Source organism: Mus caroli, chromosome 3, assembly GCF_900094665.2.
Source record: "Mus caroli chromosome 3, CAROLI_EIJ_v1.1, whole genome shotgun sequence".
Taxonomy (NCBI): Eukaryota; Metazoa; Chordata; class Mammalia; order Rodentia; family Muridae; genus Mus; species Mus caroli.
This window is the reverse complement of record NC_034572.1, coordinates 140,151,400-140,167,759: the sequence shown is the minus strand read 5'-3', so window position 1 is coordinate 140,167,759 and position 16,360 is coordinate 140,151,400. Positions and strand designations below refer to the sequence as shown.

At 38.9% G+C, this 16,360-nt stretch overlaps 1 protein-coding gene across 3 annotated transcripts in view; it reads right to left on the bottom strand.

The window, feature by feature from the left end:
* Positions 1-914: 914 nt before the first annotated feature.
* Positions 915-16,360, bottom strand: part of Ttll7 (tubulin tyrosine ligase like 7) — a 128,940-nt gene continuing 113,494 nt past the window's right edge. For 2 of the 3 annotated variants that reach the window (XM_021157823.2, XM_021157826.2), the window contains one exon: positions 915-5,291. In XM_021157823.2, coding sequence (XP_021013482.1) covers positions 5,171-5,291 — 121 coding nt within the window. In that variant the 3' untranslated portion in view covers positions 915-5,170. Of the gene's footprint in view, positions 5,292-8,642; positions 8,717-16,360 lie in introns of all 3 variants that reach the window. The other variant, XM_021157824.2, reaches the window with a different exon arrangement.

Here is a 16,360-nt window from a genome sequence, read left to right as displayed (position 1 = left end):
CCTTGTATTAAGGTCAAGTCTAAGTGGATCAAGGAACTTCACATAAAACCAGAGACACTGAAACTCATACATACATTTATACACATACTCATACATATACATATATATATATACTCATACACATACATAAACACATACACATATACATACATATGCACACACATATATTATATATATATATATATATGCACACACATATTTACACATATACACTCACATACACAGAAGCACACACACATTCATAAACATGTACATACAGTCATTTCTATACCATTTGGTTGTCAGTAAGAGAAGTCAAGTGTGTCTGTGTTAAATTACTCACTACCTGACTGGATCCTTTCATTAAAGAAATCACCTGGTCTAAGGGTACAGCTCAGTGTGGATTCCTTGCCAACTGTGCATGGGACTGAGTTCCTTCTCCAGCAGATCACACAAATGAAGGAAAACCACCCCAAATTTGTTATAAACGTCTCAAAGAACAATGCGATGAGCAGCAACTAGACAAAATGCTCTTCATTTTCATGCTTTGAATATTGCTAGCAAATGATAAAATTATAAATTCCTAAAGCATGAAATTCATGCCTGAGATAATATAATTATTATATTATATAATGACATGAAACTGTTGCTACTGATTTTTAGAACACTCTGCCTTCCCATTCAACGGAGAGAAGTTGACAAAGTTGACAATTCTCCTTTCTTGATCTGACTCATAACAGCAGGTGGCCCTTCCCCTAGAGTACAAAACAGCAAAAAAAAAAAAAAAAAAATTAGCGTGAAAATATCTTCATCAAATTGAAAGCTCAGTTCAGCTTGCTTAATTGGTTGCCCATCTCTTCTTCTACTGAAATCAGTATTGTGTGTGCAAATACATGTGTAAAAACAAGCCAAATGATGAGATACCATAGGTTTCATGTGTTGACATTTTTATTATAGTAACTGAAGTGGGTTCACCATACAGGTGTCACATGGTAGATCATGCTATGGCAATGCCAACTGCACACTTTGTTGACATTTCAAGCGCATCTTTGTAACATTTGCATTCATATACAGGAAGCAAAGCACACAGGGATAATTTGACCCATGATTGGTGTTAGCAAATGTATTCTCTCACCCTCAAATTCAGACTCCATCAAAATTCTGATGCTATAGCACGTGGAGTAGTTGTGACGTGACCTCATGGACCAAAAATGGCTGGTAGCCTTTGAAAGAAATAGAAGAATTATCTGACCACTTTTCAAAGGCAAGCCTTCTTACTAATTTAGGAGTTGTTAGTCTGTTGAGTGATACGTTTGTCAAAGCAAGAGCTTTAGAGTTCATAAGTGGTGACAAAGCAGAAGTCTTACCCAGATCTCCCAAGATGACACACCCCTCTTGGTATCACAGTGAGTACCTGAGTAAATTTCCCCCAACACACCACATACTACTTCAGACCCTCAGAAACAGAAGCAATCTCCACAGGTGCCGTTTCAACACATCAATTTCTCTTGCAAGACTGTTAAAGCGCATCTCACTTCACACGGAAGGACACTGCGTGTGCTTTAAGCATACAGACTTCAACCTTGTTCCTAAAGTTCTCGGCAAACTGAATGGACCCAATATTCCATCAAAGTGTTAGAGTTGCTTGGGTAAAAACACACCACTACAAAATTTCAAGGAAGAGCAGCATTTAAAAGGCAGTATTTCTCTCTTTTCTTTACTTTGTCCATGTACAGCTAAAGCTTCTAAGTGAATTGAAAGAAGGAGAACAGGAGAGAGAGAAAGCAATGTGAGGAATCCTTTGCTTTATGAATATATTTCTACAGTTTTCATCTACTTATAAGTCAACATTGAAATTGTTCAAAACAATTAAATATCTAATAATTAATATGTAGATATCATGGCCCTTTACACTTAAAGCTCCCAATTTAAAGAGAAAAGTAAATGTCCAAAAATCACCAGGTCACAAGAACGTTAATTGTATAGTTATATTTTTATTGTTGTTTAATGCTTAGAACCAAGTACATGAGGTTCGGAATGTAAACTAGCAATTGCTAAATAGAGAAGGAAGGAATTTTCTGTCACTTTTGAGGTATTTACTATTTTTAAAAGAATATATATTTAAGAATGAATAAGTGCTTTATAGAAGATTAAGTAATGGCATGTATGCAGCTATCATTTTGGTATTTTTGAATAGTGTGTATTGCATATTGAAGATAATGTTTACACAGAATATCATTGACATGTTAAGGAAGAAAGCATTGAGTTCCTATTCAGGTATCTACAATTTCACATTAGCATGATCCCAGTCTCATCTACTATCTAAGCTAACGAGAGAATTTGAAGGAAATCATTTTCCTGATGTCTGGGAGGCACTTGTTCTCTATGTATGCATAAATAGCAGGTGAAAAAAAGGGCTTTGGTTTTGGTTTGGTTTGAACTTTAGAGACAAGCAACAAAAACTTCCTCTAATGTAAGCAAACCCTGGCATTTTACAGTTGCTTCCCCTGTGCTCCATATACAACTTAATGTTCATATTGGAACAGGGTCTTTTACCCGATTCAAACCTTCAAGGCTGGCTTACTCAAGTGAAAACTAAACTGTTCCTTTAGATTCTGTTTGTGGGTGAGGACAAAATAACAAGCAAGTTACTACTTAGACAATTGGGGTGACATCCATATCTTAGTTTGGGGAAGCATTTCAACCTGGCTATGAACCAAACAGCCATCCATACTGCAGGTCTATACTCATTCCCTTCCTTGTAGATAAGCCAAAATCCATTCTAAAGAGAAACAAACAAACAAACAAACAAAAACAAAAAAACCCTGGTGAAATTAACTAGCTTCTGGAATTTTCCCTCTCTTCTATTAAAGATTTACACTGCCTCTACTGCAGATGTGTTTTAAGCATAAGCATAAGAAATTGATAAAAGCTAAGGAATATTCTATACCCCTACTACCTGTCTGTGGCCTCCTGAGACTTCCACGGTTCATTATCATGTCTTCCTGTGGCTGCTCATTAGGGGATGGTGCTATGACAACCACAGTCCACAGCACCCCAGGTAATGCACATAAATAATGAGCACACAGCTTCCTGCAACACTTCACCCTACCCAACTTGTCCCAACAGGAAAATGTAGGCAATGAAATTCCAGTGCTCAAAACAAGGCCTTGCTTGGATAGATAAGGAAATAATGGCCTTTCACAAACGCGTGGCAGTCTTTCTATTTCCATTTACTCTTAGCTTTTAATGTGTGTTTCTAGGGCGAGAATTCCTAATGTGGACATCTTCCCCCCACCTTTTTTTAAAATGAAAATTCCTTCCTAGTATGTGATAGAAGTTTTGGAGTATATACTCTATCCGATTAAATGATCATTTGTGATTTAAGACAAAGTGAATGGCCAACAAACTGGGTTGGTATCACTTACCAGTCATTTTAAGTGACATATCCATGACTTTTGTGTTTTTTTCTTTTATTCCTCCTTGATTTTTAAATCATGAATTGAAAACAAATATGGCTACAAATAAACCCCAAAAGGGGCTGCTTTGTTTATTATTTCCATAAAAATCCTGAAGTGTCCCAGTATTTGCATCAGTCATTCTAAGAACTCTCTGCCATGTTGAAGAATCCACAATATGGACTCCTAAGTACCACGCTCACTCATCTGCTTGATCTGGAGGCTTTATTCTCCTTCAAAAGCATAACACAAAATTCTGTGGGATGCTTCCAGTAAGAAAAGGCTCTACTGGAATGCATGTGGGTAGGCAGCCATAAAGAACTTAAGTAGCTGCCGGTAATGTGTGTGATAAATGAATATTACAGTTTAAAAGTATACTCTCCAAAGGTAGTTTTTTAAAGCAAAATACTTAAATCTGACAACTTCGGGTCACCATCCATCCAGCTTTGAATGAGACCAGGCCAAATGACCTCTTACTGCTTTGGGGTCCTTTCTTCATTTATGGGGAACAGACGTAAAAATGTAAGAAGCTGGCAAGTATTCTGAGTTTTGCAGAAACTTAACATGTATGAGTAAAATCACTGGAGGGAAGTTTCTGCAAATATTGTATTATCTGAGTTCAAAAATCCATAGGGCATATGTCTGTCTCTATTTGTGTGGAAAACCGAGAGCACACACTGGTTTTCAGATGGCAGGGAAGATGAAGAAGAATGGGAGGGTGATGGTCTGAAAAGCAAGCATGAATCCTCTGGAAGGCAACTTTATACGGAACTTTGAATAAAGACTCCCAACAGATGACACCAATGAGCGGTGACCTGGGCTCACTGGACTCCTCTTCGGAGCCTTTGCATTCTTTTCTGGGGTGAAATGAGAAACTCCTCTTATTGGACTTTGCGAGGTAAATTGGTCTCAATGTTGAGAGACTTAGGCCCATCAATGATATGCTTTCCAAAGGAAAGTGACACAGAAGTCACACAAGCAAATTTCTGTCCCTGCCATCGTCTTGCTTCTCTATGGGACTTCCCATGAAGAGTCGAATTAAAGCATGTTTGCATTTTATTCTTAATCCACTGGGTTGCCTCTCATTTTTGTATGATTCATGATCTTACCAGACCTTTATTGAACATGTGCACTAGAACAAGCAGCTAAATTCCCACCTAGGGGAGTAGAATGTTGGAGAGTCAGGCTGGGCTATTTTCTAGTACTTTACAGTGTGCTATGGTAACAACAAACCTGTTTGATCCTAATCCTATCATCAAGCCAACCCCAGGCATCTAAGTCTTCTGTTTCACTGTTAAATAACTACTAATAGTGAGAAAAGTAATAAGATACTATCAGTGTTTGCTCAAGTCGAAAGCCCTATTATCTAGAAAATAATTTGTAACGCCATGATGGGAGCTTCAAGATCGACTCTGCAGCAAAAATAACATTTCTAGTAGGAAGTAATTAATTAAAAACCTAGCAAATTCTACACATTTGCGTATTTGTGTAAACAACTTTAACATGGTTTATTACATTTCCAGAAAGGTTAAATCTTATATTCAGTTTTCTGCTAATTCTTCTTACATATAATAAATATATATATTTATATGTTACTTGAGTGCCTGTGTGTATGTACTTCACACACTTCTATGACATATATACATAAAACAGCATATAAGGGTCACTTCCTTAAGGTTCAACTGGAGAAAATAAATGAATTGCTATTAAGCGAGCCCATGGCAATCTTCCATTCACAAACGGCCATAGCGGGACGTAAACAAAACATTGGAGCGAGTCATTCCGGGTGAATTATATTTCATGTTGTACAGTGGTGATCTCATAAGAAATTGGGTACTTCCTGGTAGCAAATACCTAAAAGAGGTAGTTAAAAAATTAGATCATTGTAAAAAACACTTTAATGTCAACATCACTCAAGAAAGGACTGTATAGCTAATTATTCACCTATCTTATCTGAAAACTGTTGCTATCACAACAATACAATTTGTAAACAATTTTCATCCTAACACTGAACTTTAGAAAGTTGAACTCACAGATACAAGCACGTGAAGTTAGGATCATCCCACATGCTATCTCATTAACCTCAAGCATCCGGCCACTGCTTACTGGCTCACATCAACAATTCACTGTTGGTATGTGAAAGCAATATGTAGAGCCAAGGAGACATGTCATATAGAAGCACACATATTGGCATCTTAAGCCTTTTGCTAATGATTTTCATGGAGAACTTGGCAAGCCACACTAACAGTAGCATTTGTTTCAAAGATATAGAGCCATGGAGCCCTAACTGTACAATGTGTCACGGATTTGTTATAACTAAAGTTCATCTAAAACATTCTTAAGTCGAAACTTTGTAGTCTCAGACAAGTCAGGGTTTATAGTTACAAGCTGTATGTAACCACGCAGTCAAATATATTTCCGGATATGTAATTTTTACCACTTTGTCATTTTAGAAAGACAAGATATTATATATATATACTATGTAACATCTCCACCAGGATGCTAAAATTAATTTTTACACAATAAAAATATAAATATTCACAATTAATAATAAAGACTATAAGTAAACTTATGCCAATTCAAATCCCATTTGTCAAGAAACTGGACCTTGCTTTTTTTAATGTCAATCGTTGAAACTTTTGAATTACATCTAAGTTGTACATCCATATCATCTCTTTCTGTGAAAACCTTGATAAGACTTTTGTCAGTACAATCTATAGGGCAGGAGATGAATGGCCAAGGAAATCCATATATATGGAATTTAACACACACACACACACACACACACACACACATATATATATATATACATATATATATGAAATTAACCATAGCATCTAAAGACAGTTATAGTAATGACTTGAGCAATGTACTGTAAAGTCAAGACAAAAATAAGCGTGATGAATCTTCAGTCACAGATGTAACGATAGAAGACCACGAATTAGCTGTGGTCTTGGAAAGACTAAGCAAATGGCAGGGGAGTGTCAGCTGCTTCACTTCCGTCTCTGCACACTGGAGTCCTCTAGGGACAGCATCATAAATGAACAGAGAGTTAAGAGAATGAGGGGCAAGAGCTGTCAGCTGTCTATTCTGTGTACAGTAATGTGAGAATTAGGATACATCTATATTAATTGGGAAGTAAATTTACCGTTGTTTCTTGTGAATCTTAGAAAAAGAAAAGAATCCATTATAATCAAACTGCAAACAGCATTCAGATTAAAATAGAGTTTTCCATAATATCCATAAACATTACTTCATCATGAATAGTAATACCTACTAAATCTGTTACCTAATATCACAAACTATAAATAATTGCTCCAATCATTAAGTTAATAGAGCAGTAAAATAATACACAACAAACTAAATTAAATCAAAATTCCAGAATGGGTGATGAATAATGAAACAACTGATTTCTCACATCACAGATTATATAAATTATTTTCTTAATATCACTAGGGTAATTTATATGGATTAATTATGATGTCAAGAGCTGGTGATGTCTTAATGATTAATCTGATATGTTTTGCCATTAAAAAAGAAAACAACTTCCCTTCTTATGTAGGGCAAGGTGCAAAATAAACTAAGGTACTTGATCAACACTTACTAGCCAACACTGGTGGGAGCTACTCTAGCCTCTGAGAAATGAATCGGGAATGATGCAGTAAACGGCCTTTACTTTACATGCACGTGTGTGCATGTGGATACGTGTGTGTGTGTGTGTGTGTGTGTGTGTGTGTGTGTGTGCACGTATGCACATGAATGTGTGCACAAGCTAGACAGCTTGTCCCGAAGTCCTCTACCTCCTAGGTTCTGGAATTGTAGGTGGCCATTACACCTGCCAAATTTTTGCTTCTCTGTGAATTCTGGAGATCTAAATTCTGGTCTTCATGGTTGTGTGGCAAATATTTTATCCACTGAGCCATTTTGACAACCATTTTGACAACCAACCTTTCAGTTATAATTTTAGTTTCCAATAAATCAGTGCTATTGACACTTTAGCAACATTCACAAAAATGTTTTTCTATTGTCTCTCACTAGCTCTGAAACCTTTCTGCCCTCAGCTTCCTGGGAGTTGGGATACCATACCTAGCTTTACAAAAGCTCTACTTATCACATGAACAAGTGAATATAGCATCACAAAGTACAGGATCCTGGGTAATTTATTAAATACTAAACAATTATTTAAATAGCATTTTATAGGTTGACACTTCTAATCTCTTTATAAATATTAGCATTTGATTCAAATAACAATTATCTAAGTAAATGTCACTGCTAACAACATTTTAAGGGTGAATAAACTTTATGAAGCACAGAGGGTCAAATGTCTTCCCCCTTGTCACATAGCTAGTGAAGGGACTTGATAGTTTCAGAGCCCTCTGCACATCTAAGGGATTGCCGCTGTCCAGGGCTGAACTTTTTGGTCATGACAATTCGAGATACTTGTCATCATAAAACTTGTATGCAGTTATCATGTGCTTCCAGAAGCATGAAGGGTGGGAAGCGCTAGGAAGAACAGTGCTGGTGTATATGCCACAAACCCCAACTTCTTAATACAAGTGGAAGAAACTGTTCTTTTGGACTTGAAAAAAAAAGAGAACGAAGTGCATCACGAACTTGAACAAGCAGATGAAATTATACTGCAGAAACCCTGCCCACCTAAAGCAGATGCCCTGGGTAGTGCAAGGCGCCATGAAGCACAGCACAAGTTATTTGCCTTGAAGTCTCCACTAGTATCTCCTGGGAGACTCCACAGTAGCTCAACAGCAAAGATTACTTTTAAATTGTTCTTTGTGTTGGAGTTAAATAATACAATTTGATTTTTTTTAAGCAGGAAAACTGTCTTGGGGAAGTGAATTTATAGACTATGCCTGAAGAGTTCATATAAGTACCAAAAATATGAAGAAGTTTGTGGCTTTTATCTCAGCTTTTTTTTTTCTTTACCAGGGTAACTCATAGCTAACTGGTACCCAGGAACAGTACATCAGAGCATCTTCATTCAGTTCACATCAGAGCCATACTCCTCATTCAGAACGCAGGGCGTGATCATCCTCGAATGCCCACATTGTAGACGTGGGGATGCATACTTTGAACATTCTGGATTGGTATAGAATTTTATATGCTATCTTATTGCTAATTCTGATGATCCCCAGAATACTAATCAATCCAAAACTCATAGGGCATTCACTTTGAACATGTGACACTCACCTTCCAGCATCTCCCTGTAGTAGGACAAAGTCCCCTGAACTCCTTCAGGTGAACCCAGATTCCTGGTTTGAGGACTGTAAATAGAATTCAACAGACTAGGTGCCCTGTGCTTTGGAGAACTTTTCTTACTGACTTGAAATTTTGTGACATAGAAATAATTATTCTTATCATTTGGGATACAAAACTCAGTATGTTAAGTATATTAATCTTATATAACCACCTGCAAGTCTAGAATCCTGCCACCACACTAAAATAAATCTCTACACTTACTAATTTTCTTAGCTTCTCTTCTCCTCAGCTTGGGTCCGGGAACTCATTGGTGAGAGAACTTGCCTGGCACACATCAAACCCTAAGTGCCATGCAAGACTATTCTGGGGAGATTCCTCTTCTCTTACCACACATACCAAAGGCGTGAAGCTAGCATCCACATAAAAGGAAAAGATAGAGGATCTGTCTGGGGCAGGGGCGGGGGGCGGGGGGGGAAGGTTGCGTCACTCAGGATGGGTTTTTTGTTTTCTCTTGTTCTATCCATTTACCTATGAGGTTTATGATGTCGTTTTTTTAAACAGCTGAATAATACTCAACTGTACAAATGTGACTCAATTTCCTGTTAACTCATCTAGGATGCTTCCAATTCCTGCCTATCAGGAACATGGATGCGTAGGTTCCTCTGGGATAAGACACAAAGTCTTGGGGATCTGTCCAAGTGTAGTATAACTGGATCGTGAGGAACACCTAGAGGTACAGATCCCTTAAGAACCACAGCACTAACTTGTACAGTAGCTGTACAAGTTTGCACTCCCACCAGCAATGGAGAAACGTCCCCCTTACTCCTCAAGCTCACCGACATGAGCTGTCTGTCGTTTGTTTGACTGATCTAGGCCATTCTGACTTACTACAATGAAATCTCAAAGTAGTTTTCATTTGCATTGCCTGATGGCTAAGGATGTTGAACATTTTTTTTACGTGTTTCATATCCATGTGTGTTTAACTTTGGGAGAACTGGCTAATTAGTTCTGTCCCCATTTTTTCCACATTAGGCAATTTGTTTTCTTGATGTTCTGCCTTTTTTTTTTTTTTAGTTCTTTATATGTTTAGATAAGAGCCTTCTATCGTATTGGTAAAGATCTTGTCCCAGTCGGTAGGAAGCCACTTTATCCGACTGGTGGTGTCTTACCATATAGAAGCATTTCAGCTTGATAAGGTCCCATTTTCTAACTGTTCGTCCTTACTGCCTGAGCTATCCGTGTCCTGTTCAGGAAGTCCTTTCCTGGCTGATGAGCTCAAGCTCTGCTTTCTCCTCTATCAGATTCAGTGTATGTGTTTGGAGTCAAGTTTCTCACAGGGTGGGTGATAAATATGATTCAATTTGCATTCTATTTACATGCAGTCATCCCGTTTGGTCAGCACTATCTGAAGATGCTATCTCTCTTCCACCATCAAGCCCCTCCCCTCAAGACTCGAGAAATATATAGAAGAGGAGGCAGAAAGGTTGTTACGAGCCGGAGGTGATGGGTTACCCTGAGAAAAAAGTGTCTTCCAGACACAGCAGGACTGATGCGCGTAAGAACTCAGAGACTGTGGCTGTGTGCACAAAGCCTGGGCAGGTTCAAGCCAGATGGGGTGGCAGCACTGTGGGAGAAAAGTGAACACGGACTCTCACTCTTAAGCAAGCCCCTATCTGCAGTTGATACCCACTGGCAGAGGAAAACTTAGCTTTTCCCAATGGAGTCTCACTGGGTGTGTTAACCATACTCGGGGTCTGCCGCATGCCCAGGCGTATGAGGACAACACAAAACAAACTCAACAGTGTTTCTATTGTCAAAACATTTGCTTGGACATACTAATTCTCGTTGTTGTGGGTTTTTCTGTGTGTGCTTCTTGGCCTTTTGTTGTCTGTGGTTTTGTTTTGATTTGCTTCTTAAAGAGAGGGAAAACATAGTTGGGTGGGTAGAGATGTGGGAGGGATTAGGGAGATGAAAACATGGTCAAATGTATGAAAAAGGTCTTTTTCAATTTATTTTTAAAAAAAACTGCTTTTTTTTTCATCCCTCCTCTCCTACCCAGGAAACTTCAATTTTACTCCCTGATTATAAGTTGATTGTTGCACTTACCCATGGCATCACAAATGCCATTCGTGTCTGCTTACAAGCTGGGAGAGTTTGCCATGCTTCTCCTTTGTATAGTGTTCTGGATTTCTTTGTTTCCTGGCTAATATTCCACTGTATGACCTCACCTTCTGCTTACACTCTCACTTATTGGTGGGCAGTTAGTTGGGTTGGTTCTGTCTCTGCTTCTGTAAGACAGGCGCTGTCCACACTGGTGTGCAAGTATCTAGAAGCCTGGCTTCAGTGCCTTCAGGCCTGTGCTTATAGTTGCCACTTCTGGGTCTTTTGTGCATTTGTTTATATTTAGCTTTCTAAGAAAATACCACACTGCATTCCAAAGCAGCCATGCCACTTCACATCCTGGTAGCAAAGTCTGGACCTTTCAACTTCCCATATCTGCCAACACATTTATATAGTATATCCCTGCTTGAGAGCAGACATCTGTTATGAAGTACCGTGTGATTTCAACGTTGGTTTGAAAAGGAAGAGGATGAGGTCTATTGTCAAACACCCACTATGTCACATGCTACATGCTACTAACATGAAACCTGTTTCCTCAGCTCTCAAGAGATCCAATGGTTATTGGCCTGCCAATCTTTGAGAGCAGCTAAGAGTGTACACAAATAACTATTACTTACAGCTGATATGTCCTGAACATCGCTCCCTCGAGTAAGACTACCCTTTGCCTGAGATCAACATACCTTGTTGTAGCCTCGGGACATTAATGATACCTTATGCTTGCAACTTTCTAATTGTAAAGTATAACACACATTCAGAAAGGAACGTTGATCGTGACGTTCAGTTTATAGGCATTCTGAACTGATTGCTTGTATAAAGCCACCATGTTTGGGCATCTGGGTAGCTGTAGAATCCCTGAGCTCAGAGTTACAGCACCCTCTTTCCCTGGGCACTTAAGCCCATCTTGGTCTTTGTGCCGCTTACATCTTTATTTCCCATCCAAATCCATCTTCCTTAAAGACTGTTTCTGCTTCTTATTTCCATTAACAATCAGACAAAAGCTATATTCCTTTGTTCCTGAATAAGTTTGCTCCACTTTATAGTTGAGCCTCTGTCCCCGTATATGCAGGTAAACCTGACCAGTGCTGAATGTTATTCCATTGTGTGATGTTATAGCATATGTATCCATTCCTCTGTTGTACACTTAGGTTGTTTCTAATATTTAAAAAGTATTATGAGTAAATCATACCATAACTATTGTAGCAAGGGTATCTGTGTATATGCTGATGCATTTCTACTGGAAAATTACTGGCACAGAGGCTAAGAAGTGGCAGAGTCCCATATGCAATGCTCAACTGTCACCATTGTTGCTGTTTTCAGTCATGAAGGTTATGCTCATTTCTTGGTGTTCTTGGCAGTCCCGGTGTGCAGCATTGTGGGTGCTTTCTTCTATTATTATACAACGTCTTGAATACAAATTTGCTTATATACATTCTTAAATGTTTACTGCAACCCCCTTTCAAAGTTTTCTTCACCAATTTTCCATTAAGTGGTCTGGGTTTTGGTTGGTTGGTTGGTTGGTTGGTTGGTTGGTTGGTTTTTTATTTTCCTAAAAGTTGTAAGAATTCACATGGAATTTCTACCAGATTTTATTTTTGTTTGTATTTTGGTTTTTTGTTCCAAGATAAGGTCTCATGTAACCCTGGCTAGTTTGAACTTGCTATATAGCTAAGGCTGGTTTTGAACTCCTGCTTCTCTGTATATACCTCTGCATGTTAGGATTACAGTCCTGCGCACACACACACACCCATGCCTTGTAACACTTACAACTTTCTCATATGATATATGGATTGCAGGTATCTTTCTCTATTCTGTGGATTTTTGTCCATTTTTATCATTTTAAATAGGCTGTCCTGATAATTATTCATATCCATACCTAAATTTAATATAAAATACATCCATCTTTTCATTAGGATTAACACTTTCCTAATTGGCATTTATACATCTCAAGTCCATGAAGATATTCTCCCAAATTTTCCTTGGAAATTTTCCATTTTATCCTTGATGACTGCCTTCTTAGCTCATCATCTTAATGGATAACGTTGATGGTCTTTTCGTGAGGACTTAGGACCCAACTCTCCTAGGCTGACGTATGAGGAATCCTCCTTTCCTCGCCTGTTATAAAGAACATGGGCCCCTTTTGTTATCAATCAAGTCTCTACGTGGGTCCAGGCAGGCTCATGGCCTTCCACAGGAGTTCACTGGTCTCTAGGTATGTCTGTGCCAGCTCACGGCTTTCCCAGGAGTTCACTGGTCTCTAGGTATGTCTCTGCCAGCTCATGGAGTTCCACTGGTCTCTAGGTATGTCTCTGCCAGCTCATGGAGTACCACTGGTCTCTAGGTATGTCTCTGCCAGCTCATGGCTTTCCACAGGAGTTCACTGGTCTCTAGGTATGTCTCTGCCAGCTCATGGCGTTCCACTGGTCCGCCTGCTTGCTAACTTTCATCATTTTAATCTTGGTTAAAGGTTTTCCTCCAAGTGGTTATCTTTACTATTTTTCTTGTTACTTCCGCATTTTAAATGCTAGGACAAGCTAGGAACCGATATTTCTGCTACCAAAAATAAGTAAACACAGAAGTATGCTGCAAAGTATAGTAAGATTACATTGGATTCATTGCCAAATGGGACAATTTGAGAGAAAATTACATTATAAGGATGATTTTTGTTATTAAAGTTTATATTTGCACTTTTACATTTTCCTGAATATGCACCTCATACATCTTTATTCCTAATTATTAGAAATCTTTTCAAGGTATTGATGCTGCACTTACATTTTCATATTCTGTTTCTCTGTTGACAGGAAAATGATAATTTACTCTCTTAGATTGACTGATTTCATTAAGATATTAAAGTTATCTTATTTCTCTATAGATCTGTAAGAACCCAGATTTCTTCCCTGGTTCTCCATTTCAAACCCTAGGTCTTATACCCGTCCTTGTCATTGGTACTGGTAGGCCCTTCAGTTACAAGGCTGCACAGGAGTTGTTATACCAGACAGCCTTGGCTTCTTCCTCATTTGGAGAAGGAAGGAAAGTCTGGGTGTTTAGGCATGTTTGTTACATGGCTTCTGCAGTTATGCTGCACTGGACTTCAGAAATTCCTTCTCTTCTTTTTCTGGCTGGATGAACAGTGTTCTAATCACAGGTATAACTAAATTTGGTAAAGTGATTTCTCTGAACCTGAAACAGGGAGTAATACTATGAGGTCAAACCCAGGGCCTGCCATACCCACCATAAACACTCCTATCGCTTGGCCACGTCGCAGCCATCTCTGTGCTTGGCCATTCTCTGAGGTAGGAAAAGACCACGATCCTTCTCCAGGTTATGGAGTCCACCACCAGTGAGTGCTTGAAGCAGAAGGTGGGTGCGGATAGCTCTAGCTAACGTTGTTTCCGTCTGCTAATATATAGCTTTGGACTTTACAGTTATGTTGATAGGTGAAAAGGAACCTTTTTATCCTTTGTTATGAAAGCTCTGTTTAGTTTTTGATATCAAAGATAGGCAAATAGTCTTAAAGAGAAACTAAGTTCTCTTTTTCCATTCTCAAGGTGGGGTTGGCAGTGAACCCATACAAACCTAGACACCAAAAAGCAGTCAGAGAACCCACAGTTTACCAACAAACTTCAGTTGAGTGAAGCATCAAGCTAATCCCAAACGTTAGTGTCCTGGAGAATACACAGGCACATGCATGTTTCTAAAGGAAAGTCCTAGTTCCTACACTGACTGTAACTGTTTGGTTATTATGAGACACGTATGTGCTGTGTCTTCTTTATTGGTGTGTTATCTTTATAAGGTTTCAAGGTCAGAAGCCACTTTCTTGCATAGAATCTTTAAACCTTCTTAGGAATTATTGTTCAACGTCATGTTATGCATAGGTCTGTGGAACTGAGCGGTGCCAACTGTCTCCCTTTCGATTTTTTTAGATAAAATTTCCAAAGATATATCTCCTCATAAAAGTGCTCAAGCTTAATACATGAATGCATATGTTACATTCATACTTATGTACACTCTGATTTGTAATTAATTTATACATATGTATCCACATGTATATCTGTCAGGTATACTTTGCAAATAAAAATAATTAACCCATTAATGGCTAAACTCTATAGAGAAGAATGTTATAGACTCGTTTTCCCATGAGAGAAAGGCATCACTCTTCAGTTGCTGTGACATCCATCTGAGTTTTAGTAGCTAGATGTTGCACTAAAATGTTTATTTTCCTCCACTCCTTGGGTTCCATGAAGAGCTAACTCTCCCTAGGCCCTGGCCTTTTTCCAGAACTGCATTATCTGACCAGTGGATTTAAGAGGAGGACACAAGCCTGCCTGGATTAGCCCTTCTGCAGAGAAACTGCATGTTCACTAGCCCTCCAGCCCTCGTGGAAGGAATTAAACTTCTTAGGCTATGGTAGTAGAAACTTCACGTTGATCCAACTCTGCCTTCTTGAGGGTAAGTTTAATAGTGTGTTAGAAAACTCCCAGGAGTCAGCTCCATCATTTCTCCAGTACAGTTTGTCAGTAAAATTCCTCTTTGAAATCCATCTCCTGTAAATGAAGGGGTCTGAACATGGGCAGGAATGATGATGATGCGTTTATTGACACATCATAGTGCTTAGACCTGTAATCCCCAGGATTCGCTGAGCGCCTCTCAGAAGTCTGAACTGAAGACTGTAGGAGAAGGATAGCCTTATCTTTCTAGCCACAAAGATAAGAGGAGAAGACCTAAGCACCTGTGAGGTGTGATGTCGTCCTCCAGACTGACCAGAAAACTATTCTCTTTGCCTTCCTCACAAAAGCTACCTGATCCATCAATGGAAATTGAGTTGTAGGACCTAGAATTGCAGTAGGGATACCACATGGCACTGTCAAAGTCCCTCCCATCTGGGATTCCAAGCCTTCCTGGTCACACATGGCATGTTACACCCTAAAGAAAAGGCTCTTCATTTCTGGGCCAGCACATCAACACAACAGCTATCATTTGTTTAAATCAGATGAAAGCAATCATGAAAAGTTAAAACTGTGCAATATAACTTTAAAATACTCACAGTTAGCTCTATCTCTAGAATTGTTATGATCATTAGGCTACTACATGCAGAAGGGATAAAACAGGCTAAACATCCTACACAGTGTACAAAAGACAAAGTCTAGGGCACGGATGTGTGTTGGTCCCTTCTGAGAATGCAATTCCAATCCGCTTTGTGGTCGTGGGTCACTGTTGTGGAGAGAGAACTTCCATGTCCTCCCCTGAGGTTGATCTCTGTGTTTTAACCTACTCCCTGACTATTTTCAGACTATGACTTTATTTTCACAACTCACATTCTTCTAGTGTAAGTAGCACTCCAACATTTGCATAATAAAGCTAACGTGACAAAGGTTAGGAAGGTAGCTCAGTGCATAGAGACCGTGCCCATCCTGTGCAAAACCCTGGGTTCAAGTTCCCATCGCTAAGCCAAACACTGGCAGATACCGGAAGTCACGATTCATCTTTAGTTCTACTAGCTACTGTGATTGAGCTGGAAAAGGCTAAAGCGGACTGCTTGATTACTCCGTATTCTTGCAGCTGAACAGTTGCCTGTTCTTGTGATTCTTACT